This window comes from Uloborus diversus, chromosome 2 (genome assembly GCF_026930045.1).
Source record: "Uloborus diversus isolate 005 chromosome 2, Udiv.v.3.1, whole genome shotgun sequence".
Lineage (NCBI taxonomy): Eukaryota > Metazoa > Arthropoda > Arachnida > Araneae > Uloboridae > Uloborus > Uloborus diversus.
The window spans coordinates 106,473,282-106,495,287 of record NC_072732.1 but is presented as its reverse complement, the minus strand read 5'-3'; the positions used below and the strand labels follow the sequence as shown (position 1 = coordinate 106,495,287).

At 32.4% G+C, this 22,006-nt stretch overlaps 1 protein-coding gene across 1 annotated transcript in view; it reads right to left on the bottom strand.

The window, feature by feature from the left end:
- The window catches only part of LOC129235317 (ras GTPase-activating protein-binding protein 2-like), a 64,002-nt gene that overhangs the window by 28,580 nt on the left and 13,416 nt on the right, over positions 1–22,006 (bottom strand). The window contains exons 4-7 of the mRNA XM_054869052.1: positions 15,740–15,841; positions 12,500–12,644; positions 7,451–7,538; positions 826–1,067 (exon numbers count right to left, since the gene is read on the bottom strand). Of these exons, the coding sequence (XP_054725027.1) occupies positions 826–1,067; positions 7,451–7,538; positions 12,500–12,644; positions 15,740–15,841 (577 nt within the window). The remainder of the gene's footprint in view (positions 1–825; positions 1,068–7,450; positions 7,539–12,499; positions 12,645–15,739; positions 15,842–22,006) is intronic.

The following is a 22,006-nucleotide window of genomic DNA, read 5'->3' as shown; positions in this document are numbered from 1 at the left end:
TATAATAAATAATGTGAATAAAAATAAGATTAGGCATCATAAGCTTGCATAAATCAAAATAACTTCCATCAATTGAAATATAGTACAATGCAAAAAGATTGAAATTTCGAGTCATTTGAAAAATGCTGTCTTTTGGTGTTTTGCTGTTAATTCTTAAGATATCTGGATATTTAATAATTTATTGAATATGATCTCTAAAATGTTAGGTAAGGTGAATACAAATTGTGAAAGTACTCTCAAATATTAGTAATTTGCAACTCCCCCCCCCCCTCTAATTTAAAATTTTATAAAGAAAATTCCACGATTTTCATAGGTTATTGTGTACCCTAAACGTTCATAACTGAAAATTTATGATAATTTTTACTAATAGTATTTGCTTGAAGTGACTCGGATGCAAATGGATTAAAATTTTCAAAGACGTGGCAAAGTGCAACAACACAATATGAAATAAAAGGGTTAAAAATAATGTCAAAGTGGTAGAAATACATTGTAAACAAAACCAAGAGGGTTTTAAAGAAGCATATCTTTAGATCGCATTTCGAAGTATGTAAAAAATCAGGGGCAACACATAAAGGAGTAAAAAAATTAAAATGTGCAAATTTTATGCCCAATCTGTAAAATTTGTTGGGTATGCACGTTTTAAAACTCAAAATCTATGATCAATTGTCAGTTTCCATGATTTTCTAGGTGATCAGAACCATGGTTATACCCCATTTATTGTGGCTACAGATAAAACCAGATGATCTTTTTCTTAACATTTATGTGAAGCAGATAGTGTCAGAGCTTTGAATGAACAAGCACACCAATTGATTATTCAATAAATACCTTGCGATATGATAGGTGGACTTTCCAACGGTTCTTGTCTAGTATCTTCAGATACTCGTTCATTTGTCATTTCTTCCACTTCTAATTCATCATCTTCTTCATCCTCTTCCTCATCTTCTTCCCAGTCAGATTTCGTAGACTCCATTTCAAGTTCAGGTTGAGGACTTACTGCATTTTCATGAGAAGGTTGTTGGTTTGCAAATTTGTTTACAGTCTCAGATGAATACACTGATCCATTTCGACTGCACAGAAGACATGTAAAACAGATAAATAATGTGTTTTTAACTTTGATTGTTTTATAAACACGTTAAGTACTTAAAAATTTAACAGGAAGAAGTAAAATAATTAGAAATTATCAGAACCGGAACTATGGCCTCACATGGCTAAAAAAAATTGAGAGTAGACTTCCATCTTGAAATCAACCCCCAAATCAAAAAAATTGCCACTTTCTTCAGAGGACAACAAATTTCTCCGAATAAGAAGATAGCAATAAAACTCAAGAAAAGACAACATTAAAAAAAAAAATGTTTATCGGATTTCGGGTGAAGGATTTCATCCCCTTATTTCAATATGGATCTTGTAATTCCCCCCATAAGTTAAAAACACCATTTGATGCTTATTTTCGCTGCTAGATGGCACTGGGAGGGTTCAGTAATTTCTGCTTTTATGCGTTGATCTTATTTTCTGCATAATTGTTAGTTTGCCTTTTGTAGCATTGCTTTAAAGCTCGTTTTTTTTTTGTGAAAATTTTGATCGACATTTCTGATCGCTATGGACTTGCTGTGTATTAAGTGGGAATAAAAAACGATTGAAAAAACGTCCCCCCCCTCACATTTATGTGTGCATTCTAAAAAAGTAAACTGATATTTTTCTCTCAATTTTTCCTGCTTTATTACAAAATTTCTATATTATTTTCTCCGAGATAAAAGGTTAAATATTATAATTATCTGAAAATAAAAATATTGCATGATTTTTTTAACTCATAAAATCTCCCTGCTGAAATAGCGGGCGCTGCATTATGTATTTCTTCCTTTTACAAAAAGGAAGCATTGGCTTCGCAAAAAAAAAATTTCACTCAAAAATTGACCTTAATTTCCATTTTACTCACCCCGAATGAATATCGAGTTTTTTCCCTGACTCAACCAGACGTGAATAAGTGCCTAAGAATGTATACACAAGTGAAATATCCATTTTGACGATTCTCGAGTTAATTACAATGAATTTTCTTGTGACGTTTGTATGTACCAGGGGTCTGTCCAGGATTTTTCACAGGGTCCGTTTTTTGTGAAAAATCAAATAATTTTGTGAAAAATGAATTAATTCTGTGAAAAATCAAAAAATTTCGCAAAATAAAATTTTTTTTTGCTAAAACGAAATTTTGGAATTTAGAGATGGCACAAACTGCATCAATTAAACTTAAAGTGGAGTGTTTTTCTGATATTTGGCAGGGGGGGGGGGGGCATCGCTTTCTCAAGTATCAATATTTATCTACAATTTTTTTTTTTTTTCAATTACTTTAAATACTGTACAGAAATATATTATACTAGAAATATTTCTGTACAGTATTTAAAATAATTGTAACAAAAAAAAAATAAATAAATAAAATAAAATTCAGAATAGGGGGTTCAGCATTTAACTTTTTGACTCAAGACACTCTTAAAAAGCACAGAATTTCGTTTAAAACTTATAAATTCCGTGATTTTAACAAAAATAAAAAGATGTTTTAATTGTTTACCTCTTAACAAAGCGTAAATATCAAAAATTCGAAAAATCGGATTCCCATAACGGATACAAAGAGATCGTAATTCTCAAAGTGAAGGCATCAAAAGTATAAAAACGGCTTGTAAAAGAAATATTTTTGATAAAATTATTTTAAAATTGCATTTTAGAGTCCTATGATAAACAGTTCATTAATATCTGTGGATACAGTTGACACAAAAAAATAAAATAAACCATCTATTCAGCATTTTAATTTTTGACTCATAAAAGAAATCGAAATTTTGCTTTAAAAACTTGAAATGAGAGTTCTAACAGAAATAAAGAGACTTTTCATTTATTAGCATTCTAATAAAGCAAAATTAGCTTGAAAAAAGAACAAAATATGATTCTCATATCGGATGTTAAAAGATTGCATTTTTCAAAATATAGACATCTAAAGAAAAAAAGAAAAACGGTAATTAAAAGAGTTTATTTAAAACGCAAATATTGACCATCTGGTAAAATGATGAGAATATTTTTTAATCAAGTCATTATGAAGGTTCAATGCCAGAGGCTAAGTGGTGATAATTTTAAAGTTGGTAACCCTATCTGAAGCGATCATATTTCCCCCTCACCCTTACTATCACTTTGCAGTTCTAAGTTCATTTCACAGATATATATTATTATTGTTTATTAAATCATGAGCAGAGAAAAGTGCTTACCAATGCCTTTTCAGAATGTTTACAGCAACACCGCTGCTAATTAGGTGTGATAAAACAAACAACCATTATACCATTATATTTATTTGGCATGGGTGCAAGTTTGGTGATGTGTTCAAGACGGAAAATATTTTCAGCTCCCCCCCCCCCCCCCCCCGCCCGCATGCGGGCTTAAAGAAAATTTTGTATGTATAAATGTTGCAGATTTTAACAATGCCAGTTTTGGAATCTGTTTGATTTAAATTTTAAGCCTTAAAATTGTAATATTTAAGTGTTTTGACATCATAATTCCAAAAAATCTAAAATCCGGCAATTAGGGGGGGGGGGGTCTGGGGGCTCTCCCCCAGAAATTTTTTTAAATTGAAGTCCAAAAAACGCTGTGGTAGGCCATTTTGGTAAAGTTCAGGGAAAGGAGGGGTTCAGGGACTCTTACATCAATTATTTCAAACTGATAGTCCCAAAATCACAATATTGGGCAACCTTCAAAAAATATGAAAGAAAGAGGGGGGGGAGGAGACGCTATGGGCTTTTCCGAAATCGAAGATTTAAAAACGAAATTGTAATTTAAATTTCATAACGTTTATACGCTTTTTGAATGCACTATTGAAGGGATGGATTTCAGGAACCCTTCTTCGGCAATATTTCGAAATTGAAGTTTCAAAAACGCAATTTTAGACGATGTTGGATAATGTAAGGGGTAAAAGCGTTTGCAGCACCCCACCATTAGTTTTTTGCCGATCCTAAACATTTTTGTTGTAGCAATAAAATCGCTTAGGACATAAGATTTTCACTTTTGCAACATAAATCAGTTCTGATTCTAAAGTCTACCCAAGGTAGCGCCAACAAACTAGAAAAGAAGGAAAGGTGGGGGAAGGGTAAGGCCGACTAATGATAATGAACTGTCACCATTCCCCCACAGTCTTCATTTGAAAAAGAATTCTTTTATAAGATAGCAGGTGGTGAAATTAGTAATAAAAATCGCTTCAGTGATTTTTTAAATAAGGTACCCTTTCCAACATTCATTAATTAAAAAAAGAAATAGGGGAACTGAATCCTAACTCCAGGCAGGGTTCCCGAATCGCATCACTCTTAAGGCACTCAAATATAGCCTAAAGTGGCGCTTTAAATATTTTTGAGCATCAAAGAATTTTCGGAAGAGAACTCCCGAACCCCTTCCTCTGAGTTCACCACAAATGTCCTAAATTTCAATTTTTAAGGCTTCACTTTCTAAATTGTTTTGTAGGAATAGCACCCCTCTTACCTATAAACATGACTTATGACCGCCTAAAAATTTTAATACTTTAATTTTGGAAACTTTTTGAAAAAATCTTCCTACACCCTTCCCCCTTAAGTCATCCAAAGATAGCCCAAAACAAAGCTCTTAAAATTTCAGAAACTAAAATGTTTCGGGCTGGGGGTGCAGAATACCCCCCCCCCCTCTCATTGTGTTTACTAAACGCAGTGTAAGATTTTGTTTAAGATTTATTTTTCTATTGAGAGAGCAACTCCCTTCCAAACATCGCCAAAGACAACCCAAAGTTTTAAGACTTCAATTTCGAAAATGTTTCGAGAAAGACCCCTGAATTCCCTAACTCTTAACTCACTCAAAAATAGCCAAAATAGCATTTCAATACTTCAGGGAGAGAGACCCCCTCCCCCCGAACTCTTTCCTCTAAGTTCATTAAATTTTACTAAAATTTGCGGTTTCCCCTATTCATCACCGAAGATTTAAGAATTTAAATTCTGAAACGTATTGAGAGAAAGCCTTCGAATTCCCTCTTCTTAAGTCTTCCAAAGATTACCTAAAGCTGAGTTCTGAATACTTCAGCTTTGAATATTTTTTGGGAAAGGAGAACCCCGAACCCCAAGACGGTTCAAAGTTGAGCTTTTACATGGTATGTGGACGCCCTTTACTGTGGCGAAAATATTTCATCTTGTCAGCAATCACTCTCAATCAGTGATGCAGATTCAACTCTTAAGACATTTTAAGAGCGCACATAATTTTCATTTATGCGTGTCAAGTTTGCAAAAAAAAAAAAAAAAAACCCACAAATGAAAAAAACGAAAGGATGATCGAAAATAGCATGAGAAAAGGCTAAATTTTCAATTAGAGCCGATTGCTTCGAAAAATTAGGGAGAATAGCGAGCAACTCCTCGGTCTGCAATGCAGCGAGTTGGAAATAAAGCTATACCTAAAAAAAGTCAAACGGCGCGAGCCGAAAAGTCACTCCTCCAAAAGCACGTTGCAAACAAAACAAGCACATGGTGGAAAACCGCGAGAATGTCGATGTAAATTCGTGGTTATGGAACGGTCCAGTAATATTAAAGTACATTTTTCAAACACTCAATTTTTCTTTTTTCATTCAAAATTAAAAGAAAGTCACTGAATTTCTTTCCGTCCCGACCTCCGTCTCGGAAATTTTGTCAAGACGGAAATCCGTCCTGAGACGGAAGGTCTTGCACCCATGTTATTTGGCAGTAGCAATTATTTATGGCTTGCAGGAACATCGCAAGAGTGCGGATTTTCTTTTTTTTTTCAAAATTAGCCGATTTTGTATAAGCTGATCCCTCTAATTTGACTTTTAAAAAATCTGAAAATTATCGGTTTATACACAAATATGAGGTTTATACACAGAAATATGCATTATTTTGCTTTCAGATTTGTTCTTTCAATAAACAATTTGTGAAAGATCCAATCTTGTTTATCAGAATTTTGTGAAGGGTCCGTTTTGTTTGATCGGGATTTTGTGAAAGGTCCGTTTTGTTTGATCGGGATTTTGTGAAAGGTCCGTTTTGTTTGATCGGGACTTTGTGAAAGGTCCGTTTTGGTTGATCGGATTTTTGTGAAGGGTCCATTAACGGACCCAAATATCCTCTGGCCAGACCTCTGTGTACATATTATGTATGTCGCATAACTCAAGAACAGTATGTCCTATGGTACGTAGACTCCTAGTGGGGTCTAGTTGTGCACCTCCCCTTTTGATTGCATTTGGATGTTTCTAAAGGGGTCTTTTGCCCCCTTTTGGAGGAAATTGTTAATTTCGATGTAAACTAAAGTGGTGTTATAATTTGACGGACACGTGGCGGTACATTGTCATTATGGTTGCCAAGTTTTATCGCCAACTTGGCGACAAATTTGAAGTTTTTTTATTATTTTTTAAATCTGTTTCCATTTGGCCACTGTTGGTGATATTTAGAGAGTAAACTATTGAATCACATTAAAATTGCCAGCAATGGGGAAATGACATTTAATTATGGAGTAAAAGGAAGTCATGTGATGCACACATCAACTCGTTTGTAAACGTAAAAGCTAATAAAATTCTTGTATTATTTTGAAAGAGCTAATAAAGATGAAAATTGTAATACATGTATATTAAGAACAATTTTCTAAAAAATCAACCCATATTTCAGGACCGGAAGATATAAAAATTAAGCCGTACGAGGATGGTTAATACTAAAGAAATGAAGTCAACAAAGGCTGGACATCTTGCAATTAAAACCTTATAGGGCTCCAAAAACTTTTCCTTTTTTCAGAACCATATTAACAGTTTTTTTAATTAATAAAATTTCCAAAGTAATGGAAATGCTAGTCTTCAACAGAAGACACAATAACAGAGTTGAAAATAACCATCAGCACTAGTGAACAAAAATGATTGAGGGTTATTGAAGCAGATGGAATCTGATTTTGAAAAGCACAAAATTGTCCCTGACTTAAAAATGGCCAAAATATGCAAATTTTACGCTTAATGCTAAAACGATGGCAGCCATGTCATCGTTGAAATATAAATACTGTTTAAAAGACTATGATGTTTTGTTTTAGAGCAGAAAATGCTGAAATAACTTTTATAGCAGATTTTTCTACTTGGTGCTGTCTAGAGCAGGAGTGTGACCTCTGCAGTTTTTTTTTATTTTACCTAATATGCCATCCCTTTGTACATATTCAACAGTATTAAGTTTAACAAATTATGGGATGACGTATGGCATGTGAAAATTTATGAACATCCCACATGGGTAACATTCAATTTTGATATTTACAGAAGAAAATAGTTTTGTTCGAAAAAAAAAAAAACACGTATAGAAAAAAATATTTATATATATTTGTACAAACATAAAAATTGACTTTAATATAACTTGAAGTATTGGGTAGCTCACATCTTAAACATCAAAATACATTATGTTGAAAAAGGATGAATTGAAATAAAACTTACCTCACAATATCATTTTCATGATATGGAACGCCATCATCCTCCTGATTTATTGAAGATTTTTGAGCATTCGGTTCTTCGGCATCAATATCTACAAATAAATAATGAAAATTTAAAATAAAATTCAAAAAAAAAAGAGAGAATTAATTTGAATTTTGAATTCAAATTATGTTTTTCGCAATCACGAACTGCGACAGGACCCTACTCAATGGAGTTATTGTTTCTAGAAATGGCTCCTGTTCGTTACTCTTTCTAGAAAGGGCTCCTGTCCCCGCAAACCTGCCCTTCTTCCAGGGCAGTTACGTGTGCTTAATTGTGTGCATGTGTAGGCTTGTGTGGGTGCGTAGACCTGTGTGTATGCACGTAGGCGTGTGTGAGTGTATGTGTATATGTGAGTAGGACATGGACGCCTCCGACCAGGAGAAGAGGATAACTAAGGACCCGAGGAGCCACACGTGCAGAGGACAGTGGGCGGTGGTGCTGCAGAGGCCCCTGGCCCAAGCTGAAAAAGGAGCTGGACATCAAAGACGGTCAAGTGAGAACAATTAGCAATTGTGATTTCTCAAAAAAAAAAAAAATTTGAATTTTGACATCTTGAATTCAAATTATGTTTTTTGCAATCACGTGTGTGTATGTGGGCCAAGCTTAGTAAAAAAACCAAAACTGTTTTTTTGGTTTAAACCGGTTTTTTTTTTGGTTTAAATACTATTTGCGAGAAAAACAATCAATTTTCGGAAGGTAATTAAGGTTCCATGTAATTAACAGTTATTCAATAGTCACATTATACCTTATTTCTTAATTAAAGAGATAAGAACAAAATCTTGTAACTGAATTAAATAATTAAAATAGCTTTCTGCGGGGAAATATTGATTGAAATGTTTGACTTGATTAACATTATACATTATTAGTATGCATGTATATATAGGCCCTTTATGATACGAAATACTTCAAGAAATGGTTGTGATGTGGGTTAAAGATAAAATATATTGAAGATCCAAGAAAAAAACTTTATAAAACCAACATAATATGAATAATTATCGAATAAAGGTAAAAGTTATATTTTTAACTTGCCCTTCCATCTCACGATCACAGTTTTTACACTTAGCTCTTAACAGCCATTATTTTGAAGTTCAGACAAGGTGTGGCAGTGACCATTTTTGATTTTTCTAATTTTCTTATATGTCAAAGTAGGTCATGAGAAGTGAACATTCTGAAATTTTTAGCCATCCAAAAATTTTTTTTTGCTTGTTAAAAAATTCCAAAGTTTGAGGTTTTGCAGCGCTTTTTTAGAAAAATTCTAAAAGTCACATTTCAGTGCGCTTTAGCTCTTTACAGAAACACCACCCCACGGTAATGTTTATATTTATTGGTTGTACTGTATCTAGTGATGACTTCATAGTTATTTTGGTTGGGGGTTGTTGCTTTCTTCAGATAAGTGGTCGCAAAGTATGGATTTTATCCGTTTTCGCGCAAATTTAACCTGCATTATTTCCCCCCAAAAGCCATCCGCCGAAAATTTTTTAACATATACTGAAAGTTTATACTATGATGAGAATAAATAGCACAAAATTTGTTTGAGGTTTAATTTTTTTAGGAGAAAAATGCCCTGATATTTTTCAAATTTTCAAAAATTGTGCTTTTTTGATCGCAATTAACTCAAAACAGCATCACTAGGAAAAAAACCCTTTTATATATTATGGTACCTGGATATGTGTAAAACATCATGAAAAAGAAAACAGCATGGGATCTCTTCTTGTTTTCTAGAAAATATTTTTTTTTTGTATCTCATTTTATGCGTTTTCTCGTGCGTAAAACGTGTTTCTAGTATGCAGATTAGATCTGCTAAAACTTAAAGTATGTAGTAGGAATGTATATATGTGTGACTAGAAAAAGAGAAAAAGACTAGCAATACTTTATTTTTCTGATTTTTACAAATTGATGGCATTTTAATTGCAGGTAAATCAGAAAACGATAAATCGATATCATATGTATTATATATATATATATATATATATTGATTTATCATATCAATTCCAAAATAATTCTTTTTTATTTATATCCACAGCAGTGGAAGTAATTTCATGAATAATATCTGCTAAGAGCTATAGCGCACTGAAATGCGACTTATAGAATTTTTCTAAAACAATGCTGCAAAACCTCAAACTTTGGGAATTTTTAACGAGCGAAAGAAAATTTTTGGAAGGCTAAAAATTTCAGAATGTTCACTTTTTATGACCTACTTTGACCTATAAAAAAATTAGGAAAATCAAAAATGGTCACTGCCAAAATTTCCGTTTTTTATCTGAATTTCAAAATAATGGCTCTTAATCCTTTTCTGGCTTCATTTTTGATTTCATCAAGTGAAAGCCAGATTAGGTCATTTTTCCTACCAGAATTAGACATTCTTTTGAAAACAATATGAGTAAGTAACTTTTGTAAACTGCACAGGTTAGCTAAGGCAAAGCAAATACCAAAATCCCAATTCCAATGAACAAAGGGGGGGGGGGAGAGGTGAAACTAAGAATTATCTGCACCCAATAGTAATAAAGCAGCATAGGTGTATAGCCAATCAAATTCTTTTGAGCACACAGAATCCAAAAAAAAAAAAAAAAAAAAACACCAATGGAGAGTAGTTTATATGTGAAGATTTATATATTTCTCAATCAATTTTTACACATACATTTGCATTTTGTTCTGAGAATTTAAAAATTTGTCTTTTAATCTTCCTACATTATAATATAAGGAACTACTATTTATTATAATATGAAGTATAAACTTTTTTTAAAAATTTGATTCAAAAAATATTATTTGTGTTCACCTGCAGAACAAATCTTAATTTTTAGGTGCAAACAATTAAGTTAGACTGTTGATTACCTTACAAGTCAAAGTTAAAATTCCAGGAAAGTGCAAATAAATGGGCAAAAATGTCACACCCCTGCAACAGGAGTGAGCAATATAATGGATTGCATCTACAATAAAAGATTCAATCCTTAGTAAATCTTAACTAATCATGCAAATTAAGCATAATGATGGAAGTTGACTGAAATCTGCTTTATGGCACATATATGAAATAAAAAATCCACTATAATATTAAAATCTGTTCGCGTCCGTCTGTCTGAAGATCGATCTTCTCAAGAACCGCTGCGAATCGAGAGTCGAACGAGATACAGATCAATTCGTAATTTTCCAAAGAAAAAACAATAGGACCAATCTCGTAATTGTACGACTTTAATTAGCAAAGATATTAATTAAAACGTTAATTAGCATAACGTTATTCAGGAATTTTTATTTCTTTCCTGTTGCCATTTTGCATATGGGTGAGTAAATAAAATTCTAAAAATTGTTTTAAAAGAAAATTTTTTTGGCTGCTGTCCAAATCTTGAAACAACATTTCCATCTAGAATTTCAATTGAAATTAGTTTAAAATTGGTCGCTCCTTTCGGACATATTCTTATTACAGTGAAACCTGTGTAAGTTGACCATCTGCGTGCAGTACTTTAGTGGTCAACTTAAACAGGTGGTCAACTTACAGAGGTTGATTTATATGATAAGGGCTAATTCCATGCCTGAAAAAAGTGGTCAACTTAGGCAGGTGGTCAACTTACGAGGGTGGTCAACTTTACAGGTTTTACTGTATCGTCTGTCCTTTTTTTAATTTTTTACATTCAACGTTCTTAACTCTTTTCAGCATATGAGAAATGTTTCTTTAATAACGTTTATTATTTGTTGTGTAAGTTTATCATTCACTGGCCTTATATTTTGGTACACTTAGGATGTGTGACTAATTATGTTTATTTTGTTGATCTTTTTTCCGTCACATAGGTGAGTTTTCGAATTGTAATAACTCTCTTTTTCCTTCCTGTTTCTATTTTTGAAATACAGTTTGTATCGTTAAAAGAACACGTTAAATTCAGATTTTTTGGATTGCTTTAAGTGAAACAGAGTTGAACAGAAAATATTGTTTTTAAGTATTTTAACTAAAGCTTAATTGGAACCTGATGACTTGGTATTAACTTAATGCTTATTTGTATTTAGTAAGTCTTGGTGCTTTAGTTTCACGTAAGCAACCAAAAAGTGTGTCATTTTATGTAAAAAGCTGATTGTATAATAGTACATAAATATTTCAGATATAGTCTATCAGATTTAATTCAGTTTAAAGTGAGCACAGATTGTAGTTGATAATGCATATATTTTCATCTTTTGTGCTAATTGAAAGTACTCATAACTTGTATCATTGATAACTATGACTAGAGTTAAAGAGATTTTTGCCAAAAATATGCTCTACTGGTGTTTTGCAAACCTTGCAATACGCGTATTTATTTATTCCTCAGCGCTTTAGAAACTGATGTCAGAGTAATACAAAAACACTAATTGGACATTTCTTTCATTTTTTAAGTAGCCCGTGCAACGCCGGGCACGCAGCTAGTATATTAATATTTTTTTTCGATTAAAGCTTGTAATACATTTTGAAGAAGCAACTTTATAATTTTAGTATTTATCTGCAACTTAGCTAGAAACTTAGCATAAATGGAATTTCACATTCTTCAATATCTGTGGGGAAATCAATGTAATGTATAAATGTGAGGTAAAATAGATTTTTTTTTGGCTTTTTTTTTTAAAAAAAAACATTTTTAAAAAAAACCCGCATGGTTTTTTTTTTTTTTTTTTTTTAAACCAATTGGTTTAAACCAATGTGGTTTAAACCAAACAACCCTGATGTAGGCATGTGTGTATAGGTAGTTGTGTGTATGTGTCTGTATGCATGTGTGTGTATGTGTAGGTGTCTGTATGCGTGTAGGTGTGTATGTATAGGTGTGTGCGTAAGATATGGACGCAACCTCAAGAAGGCTTTCGCTAGAGGAGCAGCATCGTGACGAGGCGGTAGACAGTGATGCTGCAGAGGGTGCTGGCGGGAAAATAAAATCATAGGAATGCCAAAAACAGTCAAATGAAAGCAATCGTGTTTGCTCAAAAATGCAAGTTTTATGGATATAACTTTAAATTTGAAGCTATCTTCAATGAAATGGATACATTGAGAACTTAGAAACTTACCATTATCATCCTCGGAGAAAATTTCATCTTGATAGCGAAATATATCATTCCTGACGTAGTACTTTTTGGGAGACTGAGGGACCAAAATGAACGTCTGCATAAACCGTCGCATTGGTTGCCCATTGTTTGACAATTCTCCAGACACCTAATTAAGAAAAATAGGTCTTAAAACTCAAAATCAGGGTTGTTTGGTTTAAACCAAATGGTAAAAAACCTTTAAAACAATTAAGACTTTTTCCATCAATCAAATGTTTTCATTTATATTACACATAACAATAAAGTTTAATTACTGAGAGATGACAGATGACCTTGAAGCCGAAACATTTGTATCATTTGTAATGGTGTAGAATAAGTCATCCAGCGTATAAGGAACCAAATTATATTTGTGTATTCAAACAATTCAGCCCCTCTCTATTACTTAAGTCTTCCAGTAAATTTCAACAATGCCGATTGACTTGAGTTCCTAAATTGATGTTAAATGGTCAAGCACTTAAATATGTAAGTATTGCCGCATTACATACTTATTCCATCATTACATATTCCTGTTTAAATTGTAGGAGCAAAAATTAACTGCATTATTGATAATACAATAACGATTGAATTTCATTATATGATGTCTTTTGAAGTCACACAGCATTTTTTGTCTTTCACAATATTTATTAAACAAATTTTATTAATTCAACAAGAATAGTAATTCAATTAAACACATCACATTTAGTAGTTATTACAAATATAGTAGCCCCTAGTTATATCGCTCTTTTCTTCTGTCTCTTGAAATATTAAAATCAAAAAAGAAAAAACTTTGCTTAAAGTTTGAACCATTCAATTTACGTATTGATATTACACTCAGAAAAGGTATCTTTCTTCATTTTGTCAATGAACAAAACGAAAATGGTTCTTTCCTTCTGAATTCGCTGGAAAAGCAGGAGCAATTCCTGTCATCCAAATGTACATACTCACAGTATATTTCAGTTTACGATAGTTTGTTAACTACTTGACATTTTCTTTTGTATTGGTACTAACCACTTTACAATGGGTGAGAGACAGCAGGCAGGTGTCATACAGGCCCAAGGGGAAAACATGTCCGTTACTACTGCCTTTTAGTACAGAAAAGATTCGTGCTTGGTTGCACAAATCGTGGCTGTAATAAGTCAGAACTAGAACCAAAGAAAGGAAGAATGATCTGGACAGGCGAAAGAGTTTTCTGGAAATTATTTTAGTTTTCACATCCTTTTCACAGCAAATCACAGGGATTAGAAAGTCTATTGGGAACAAGAAGGTATTGGAATGCTCATTCTAAGTAGCTAAGAAAGGCCATTTTCATTCGCCGTTTGATGTTTGTACCTTTCCAATTTTGAAATTTACTTAAATTTTAGCCTTGTTCAAATTTAAATATGTGTGATAGTACATTCGCATACTATATCAAAACCATTTGAAAATAGTGTTAAAAAAACAATTCTAATTTACTTGTATGTTGGATGGATAACTATAGTTAATGACTTCAGTTATATTGTCTTTTTTTATTGTCCCCCGAAAAGAGCAATAAAACGAGAGGTTACTGTATATACAATGTACATGTATTAATACATTTAAAATTTCAACTCTTTTATACAACAGTCCCAATCACTTTGGTTAATCGAGGTTCTACTGTATTCAAAAACATTTAAATCAAATTTATGCCAGGTAACCAGCAAAGAGATGTGCTTGAATTATTACTTTTTCAGGGGTGCAAGTGACTAAGTGTGGTTTGGGAGCAGCTTGGGAGCAGGAAAAATTCCATTTGGGAGCAACAGAATCGTGTTTGGGAGCCGGCTCGAATAATACACATAAAACCTCTCAAACACACATTTATGGTAATTTAAATATTTTCATTTTAACTAAGCATTAACATTCTAAATTTCAATAGTTATAGTTTTAAAATACTAATAGATGTTATTGCAATAGGTGAACAGCAAAATGCTTCGCAGTTCCATACTTCAATTTTAGGAAAAATAATATTGAAATCGCAACATTCGTTCAAACTCTGAACAAAATTATTAGGGTTGAATAAATTAAAAAGACTAGTTAACACACAAAAAAAGGATTTTAATTGATTAGCAATATTCCATACACGTTTTTCAGACATTCAAATTATAACCATAATAAAATGAAACATTTCTAGAAAAAGAGCTCAGATTGCAAAGTTATTACAAAAATGGAAACACAATGTAAAACAAAAGTACTACCTTTTGAGTTTTTTTGGCGGATTCATTGCAAGTTGCTTTCGAACATTTTCCAACTCTGCTAAATTTGCAGTAATTCTAGATTTAGCTTCGGTTAAAAGAATTTGCTCACCTTCTATTATAGACATATCTTTTTTTTCTATCCGAATAGGAAATTCGGTTTTTCCTGCATTTTTTGAACCGCCGGCCATTTACTTTAATTGACGAGTAAATAATATATAATTGCATCAGAATGTGTCAGTATCTATTTTTTTTAGTTTCGTTAGAACAGTGGGACTGAAGTCGGGGCGATAAAAAGAAAAGTCGATCATAAACGCCGCAACGGCAAAAAAGTCACTTACGAAAATTTAACTTTTAAAAACGCAAGCGCATGTTTTCCGCGGCGTTCCTTCCAGAAATTAACGTAGTCAGTCAATGAAAAGTTCAGGATCTGCTTGATTCTTTTGCTTTTTAAAATTGAAACATGTAGAAAATTATCAGTGCTTGATAGTAAAATTAAGAATCAATGCACAATTAGAAGTGCTATACTAAAGAAAGAAAAAGTAGGGAAAAAAAAGGGAAAAAGTAGGAAAAATAGGAACTCTTCGGGATCTGTATAAGGTGCACAAATCTGTTTTCTCTTAGGAACAATTAACATTCCTTGTAGCAGGAAAAATTAAGAAAAAACTTGAACACTTTACTATATTTTTTGAAAAATAAAAGTTTTTACAAGATGGTGAACAATATAATAATGTTTCAAAATGCATGGGATGCACACATTTTTCATTCTTAAATGAAAAGTTTTGATTTTGCAATAATTTTATCATTGGAATTTTTCCTAAAATTCCAATTACTAAAATTTTTTTTAAGGGGGGGGGGGGAATATTTCCTTGTATTGATGAAAATTGAGGAGATCATTCGAGAGTCGGAAGAAGGCATCAAAGGTTAAAGTTAGATTCTCCCAAATTGATCAGGAATAGGCTATGCAATGGTTTTTATTTTTTAGCTCCAAAAATGAAGGAAATATAATCTGACTTACTTGAACTACCACACCATCTCCAAGCGTCTCTTGACTATCAACTTGTCGAATTTTAGCATGACAGTCTCTAAAATTCAGCTGCATAATGCGTTCATGAATATCCTGGAGATAAAATAAAAAGCAGAAATTACCAATTTTTCTTTCTTGACATTAAAATCTTGAAATATTAAAGAAAGAGGTCAAAATGCAAAAAATCAAACAGGATATAAAAGAACATATTTCAAGAATTCTACAAGAATTTTTATCTTTCAGGCATTTGCCAAAATTGGATCAGAAATATCAGACAGGCATTATTTGTCATCTTTGTTTTGATCTGCATTCACAATCAAATTTCTTCAACCACAGTGATAATGAACAAGTAGTGGAACATCTAAATTTTAAAACAGTGCAAGATTTTTAGCATCCATTGAGTATGGTGCATAGCTCGATGTACAATAACTCCGATTCCATGAGAAGGGGTTTTATGAATAAACATTAAAATCTGTATAATACATTTTCAATAATAACCTGCTGATTGACAACCATTTTTCAGCAAATATTTTATTCTTTCTTCCTTTACATCACCCACGCTTCCTTATTGAGTCGTGTAATGCATTTATCATTTTCAATGCACTCATAGTACGCCTGGATTAGTTAAAACCTGCTCAGGATGGCAGAAGATAGAGCTCCCTCAGGACAGCAGCTGCTACACTCGAACTGTGCGTACAGGCGGGGGTAATTTCTCCAGCTAAGCCTAATAAGCAATTTCGGAAAGTATGCAATACATAATAATGCATAAAATGTACTTTCTTTACATAGAAATGAAACCATTTTTTAATATAATAAAAAATGTCATTTCAATCATAAAAAAGAAAAAATGAAAATAATTGATATTTAACAATAAAAATACAAAATGTATTGTTTTTTATTATTAATAAAAGCACCAAAATTAAACAATATATTTTGTATACGCTTCCCCTTTCACTTGCTGCACATGTTTATATTTTCTTTCACGAAATCCAATAAATCCGACACTTGACAGGCCAACCCATTCTGACATCCAGAGAGAATACTAATGTTCCAGGCCAATCATTTGAATGGAACATTTGTTAAGTAAAACCATCTGAGAATAAACATGCCTCCTTCAGATTTTTGAGTAGCATTTGCTGTTGTGATGAAGATTGGCATTCGGATGGGAGGAGCAGCTGCAGCAGATTTTTTGCGTTGTTCAAGTATATCTGGCGCAAAAGAGAGCCTTTTGCATTTATTAAAAACAGCACCAATAATAAATTACATAATACAGTTTGGACATTCCATGATTCTAGTATAGATGCTTGTTGGGTAGAGGTGCAGATCAGAGGAAAAAAAAAAAAAAAAAAAAAAGAACTTCCCCAAAGCTCCCTTAAACTAACTTATTTTGTGTTTGATTTCAATGAATAGATTATTTTTAGACCCACGCTTCCTTTGTAATTGCACATCCCGAGGAACTGCACCTCCTGTTTGAGATTTCAATCTTTTTGCATCTTGTACAGTAGACCCTCATTTTACGTGGGGGTTACATTCCACGGAAATGCCGCGTAAATCGAAACTACATAAATTGAGACCTAATACTAGTGTTTAAATAGGGGTTTGGTTCCACAGATAACAAAGTACTTCATTCTTGTGCGGACTAATAGTATAAGTTTAATGTGTACTTATGTCACTTTTATGCACAACATGCATAGAGAAAACAAATTGATTTCATGTTCTGTTTATAAAGAAGAGCTGGCTATAAGGGCGTCCATATAGGGGGGCTCGAGCCCCCCCCCCTTTAGAAATGAGAACTTCCTTGCTTTTATTACTTTTTTCTTCGCAAAAATGTAAAAACATTTCTTCTCCAGCCATTAATGAATAAGTTATTAAAAATGTCAAATTTTAATGACTAATTGTCCTGAAATCTGCTTCCATGGGAAAAATATCCTGCTAAACCATGGTTAAAATATCTGAGCCTCCCCCCCCCCCCATGCTTCCTCTGTAATCGTATTTCGCGGGGACTTGCATCTCGTGCTTGAGATTTTAATCCTTATGCATCTTGTACATATTTTGATATTTGACAATCAAAAGTTGTTTTGACATAGGCTACTTTAGATTAGCCTGTTTTGTGGTTAGTTTTAATAAATGAATTTACTTTTGGAGTCACGCTAACTTTGAAATCGTACCCCACGGAGAATTGCATCTCGAGCTTAATATTTCAATCCTATTGCATCGTGTAAATATTTCAATATTTTTCACAATCAGAAGTTATTCAATGACAGGCTACTTTAGATTAGCATTTTTAAATTTAAATTAGTGGTTTTTATTTCGGAACTATGTTTCTTTTGTAATCATACTTCGCGGGGAATTGCCTTTAGATTTCAATCTTATTGCATCTTGTACATATTTTAATATATTTGACAATCGGAAGTTGTTTTGGCATAAGCTACTTTAAAGTAGCTGATTTTAAGTTTTATTTCAATAAATACTCTTGTTTTTGGGAGACTGGGTGCCCTCAAACTAATGCCAAAATTACCAGATATAATGCTCTGCATTACTTCTAGTAATGCTGAGGTGGAGAGAGTATGGAAAGAAAGATATCATAGGCATGAAGAGTATGTCTTTAAAACGAGGCACACTTGAATCAAGGTTGAGAATCAAATTTGGGAGCCAGGGCATCCTTACTGAAATCCCTCCAGTATAGAGGCAGTAATTCATTAAAGCCAGTCGCTCTAGACGTCAAGATTTTTCAGAATGATATTAAATTGTTCAAAATGTACTAATTCTTATTTTAGTTGTTTGATCACTTGAGTAGATGCTTTTTAATAATGTTGTATAAAATCCAATAAATCTATGCTTCACAATTTTTTACACTTGGACTCAATTTTTGACTTAAAATATGCGTTACAAGTTCGAGTTCAAATTTTTTCTCCAAAAATAATATTTATAAAGTCAATTATTTCTCCACATCCAAACTATGTAATGCGACAATGGTGTTACAAATGTATAATATTATCACATTACAAGCTGTGTCTAAGTACTGCAGAATATTTTCCAAAAGTTACCAAGTAGTTTTACACCTGTATACTGCATTAATATGTCATGTTTTATACTGAATGGATCTGTATACTGAAATTTTAATTCACATTAATATTGAAATGAAATGATAGAAAGGGGGGTTCAACCGAATCAAGCACTACAACCAAAGGTCCTATCGTACTAGTAGCATTAATAGTAGCGATATCTTATTTCAATTCAAATCATACTAGGATTCCTTCAATGAGAAAAAGAAAATTGACTGGTACTGATTTTTATTAGGTAAAGAGCTTTAACTCATGCGTATATAAATATACACACATGTATATAAATATACACATGTATATATGGCCAAACACACATGTATATAAATATACATATGTGTGTTTGGCCACCAAAGTTTTTGGTGTTAGTAACCATTGGCTACCAAAAAGAATACTCAACTACACCTTTATTGTTGGGTCAAAACACAAGATTTGGTCAACTAAGTCCTAGTCCTGCAGAGTTGCACTAACTGCAACATTTTAAAATAAAGAAAGTGAATATAAAATAGCAACCATATTTTTGATGAGTTTGGTGCTATGTCAATATACCCTATTTGGTAATCATTAAAACTTTACCTTCTTTGAGCTACCTCTAAACATGATTGAAATGTTATAAAATTTTGCCCCATGTCTTTACTAATGCACTGGAACCAAATGAAAGCATAGCACACACACAAAAAAATTCACCTTCAAAATTTTGGACCACCCTAGCACAAGGGTTTTTGCTACCGTCTCATTTGTCGCAAAATGCGAAAAAATTATCTAAATCACGAAATTGAAGCAAAGCATTTTTGCTCAAATAAGGAAAAAAAAAAACAATCCAAGAGCATGGTGATTAACTTAATTGTAGTATAAATCTTAACCAACTGCTTAAACTACTATTAAGTCCAACAATTCTTTGTCTTAATGGGCATCTTGCCCCCCCCCCCAATAAATGTGTTATTGGCGATTTAAAAGTTAAAGTACAATACTATTTTTTTTTTTAATTTCAAATTAAAAACAAAAATAACTAATGTGTATTTATTTCTTTAAAAATGTCTTGGCTGTAGACCTCAAGATTCAGAAAATTTTCAAGTGGCCAACGGCCACTAGACTCAAAAAACTTGGTGGCCACCAGTTTTTTGGATTTTGAAAACAGTGCTCTAGTACAAGAATGGGGGGGGGGGATTTCAATTTGTATTTTTTGAAACAAATATTATGAAAGTGATGCTAAAGGAATGCGAACAAGAAATATAAATTATATTAATCATGGAAATATAAGAGGCATTGGGTGAAGGTTGGGAGCTCCTGAAGCAAATGATTCATTCCACCCATTTTAAAGTTTCATAAGAAAAAAAAAAAAAAAAAACCATTAAACCAAAAATAAAGTAGTGTACACAGTACCATGGTCCCACAGTGAAAAAAAAGTATTTCCCATAAAAAACAACAACAAATTCCTTTAAAATCTTTTTGTAAATCATTGCAAACGACATGGTAGTAAAAATCAACATGCACTTTTCAGGTAACTAGTTTAAAAGAATTAACTGTAACAAAATTAGCATGAAGGGAATCGAAAAAATATTAGATAAACATATGATTTGAATTTTTTCAATAATTAAGATTATTGGTTTTTTTTTGGCATAAAAATAATTAACTACAGACCTCCTCCAGTAATATACAATTTGGCATTTACCAAGAATATATTTCCAAAAAAAAAAAAAAAATCTTTTTGCATTATTTGAACTGAGGGTATAACCAAACATGGCGAGGGTATAACCAAACATGGTCATGACTACAGACCTCCTCCAGTAATATACAATTTGGCATTTACCAAGAATATATTTCCAAAAAAAAAAAAAAAAATCTTTTTGCATTATTTGAACTGAGGGTATAACCAAACATGGCGACTAACGTTCCATACGCAGTATCTCCATGTTAGGATGACTATGAAAGGAAAACTTTCAAAGGACTGGCTATTTGGATTATATTTTAATCTGATGCGATTGAAGATTAAAAAATTACAACAGTTATTCGAATAAATAGAAACTAGCCCCCGTTGTTTAAACGATTTTCAATGGAACGTATTCCTAATTGATTGCGAGTATTAGCGTCCACATCGCAGCAGAAATATAAGATTTAGTTTATAAAAATATAGTAATATAGTTTTTTTTTCTTTCTATTTTTAACGATGTATAGGATTTTTAATGAAATACAGGATTTATGGGACAACATGGAACATTGTTTATGGCAAAGGAATGATAAAACGGGGCGCACAAGAGGGGGGGGGGAGCTTTCTGCGGTCAAAAACAAGTTGCCTTTTCAAGTTTTAAATTAAATAATTTGTCTTCCTATTTTGACGATTTTTCCAGAATAAAGGCTGTTTGAGTTAATTGGGAATAAAAAAGGATCGGAACGACCTTCGAGGGTTTATGTAAAAAAACATACAATATGATGTTTCCCTTTTTTTTTCACTTTTAAAGAGCCAAAAAATATTTTCACTTTCAGAACAAGATTTAAAGCAAAATATAAAACTGTTTTAGAAAAAGATCAATAATTAATCCTTAAAAAACTACAATTAAGACAAAATAGTCAGTTTTTAGCACATAAGCGTCTAAATCAATTAGAATAAAAACAATGTTCTGAAGATAAAATTTTACATTTTTCCAGAAAATAATTACGAATTACACGGGGAAAAAGGGCACATTTTGCATCGTTACCAATAGTTTGCACTGCAATAAACATCCAATGCCATTTTCGGAAACTTAGGCTCTAAAAAAAGTCTTTTGTACTGCCATCTTGGGAATGACCAAATATGGCGGCTACGACAAAAATTAAGAAATAAAATTTTTTTTGAATTTAGCGTGAAAACAATTTAAAAATAATAAATCTTCGTGAAACTTCAATTCAGTTGAAAAGTTTTTAGCACATTTGCGTCCAAGGCAATGAGGATAAGATTAAGTTTTAAGAACAAAATTTTTCATTTCTCAAGAAAATTACAAATTTAAAACAAATAAATAAATAAAAAAAACGTTGCAGCACATTTTGCAATGTTTTCATTAGTTTGCAGTTAAAGAAAACATCCAATTCTGCTTTGTTTTTGGAAACTTGGGCATTTAAGCATCGTATCTACTTCCATCTTATAAATGACCAAACATGGCGACTACGTTTCATTCACAGCTGAAAAGACTTTTCGATTAAAAAACGATTTTCCCCAATT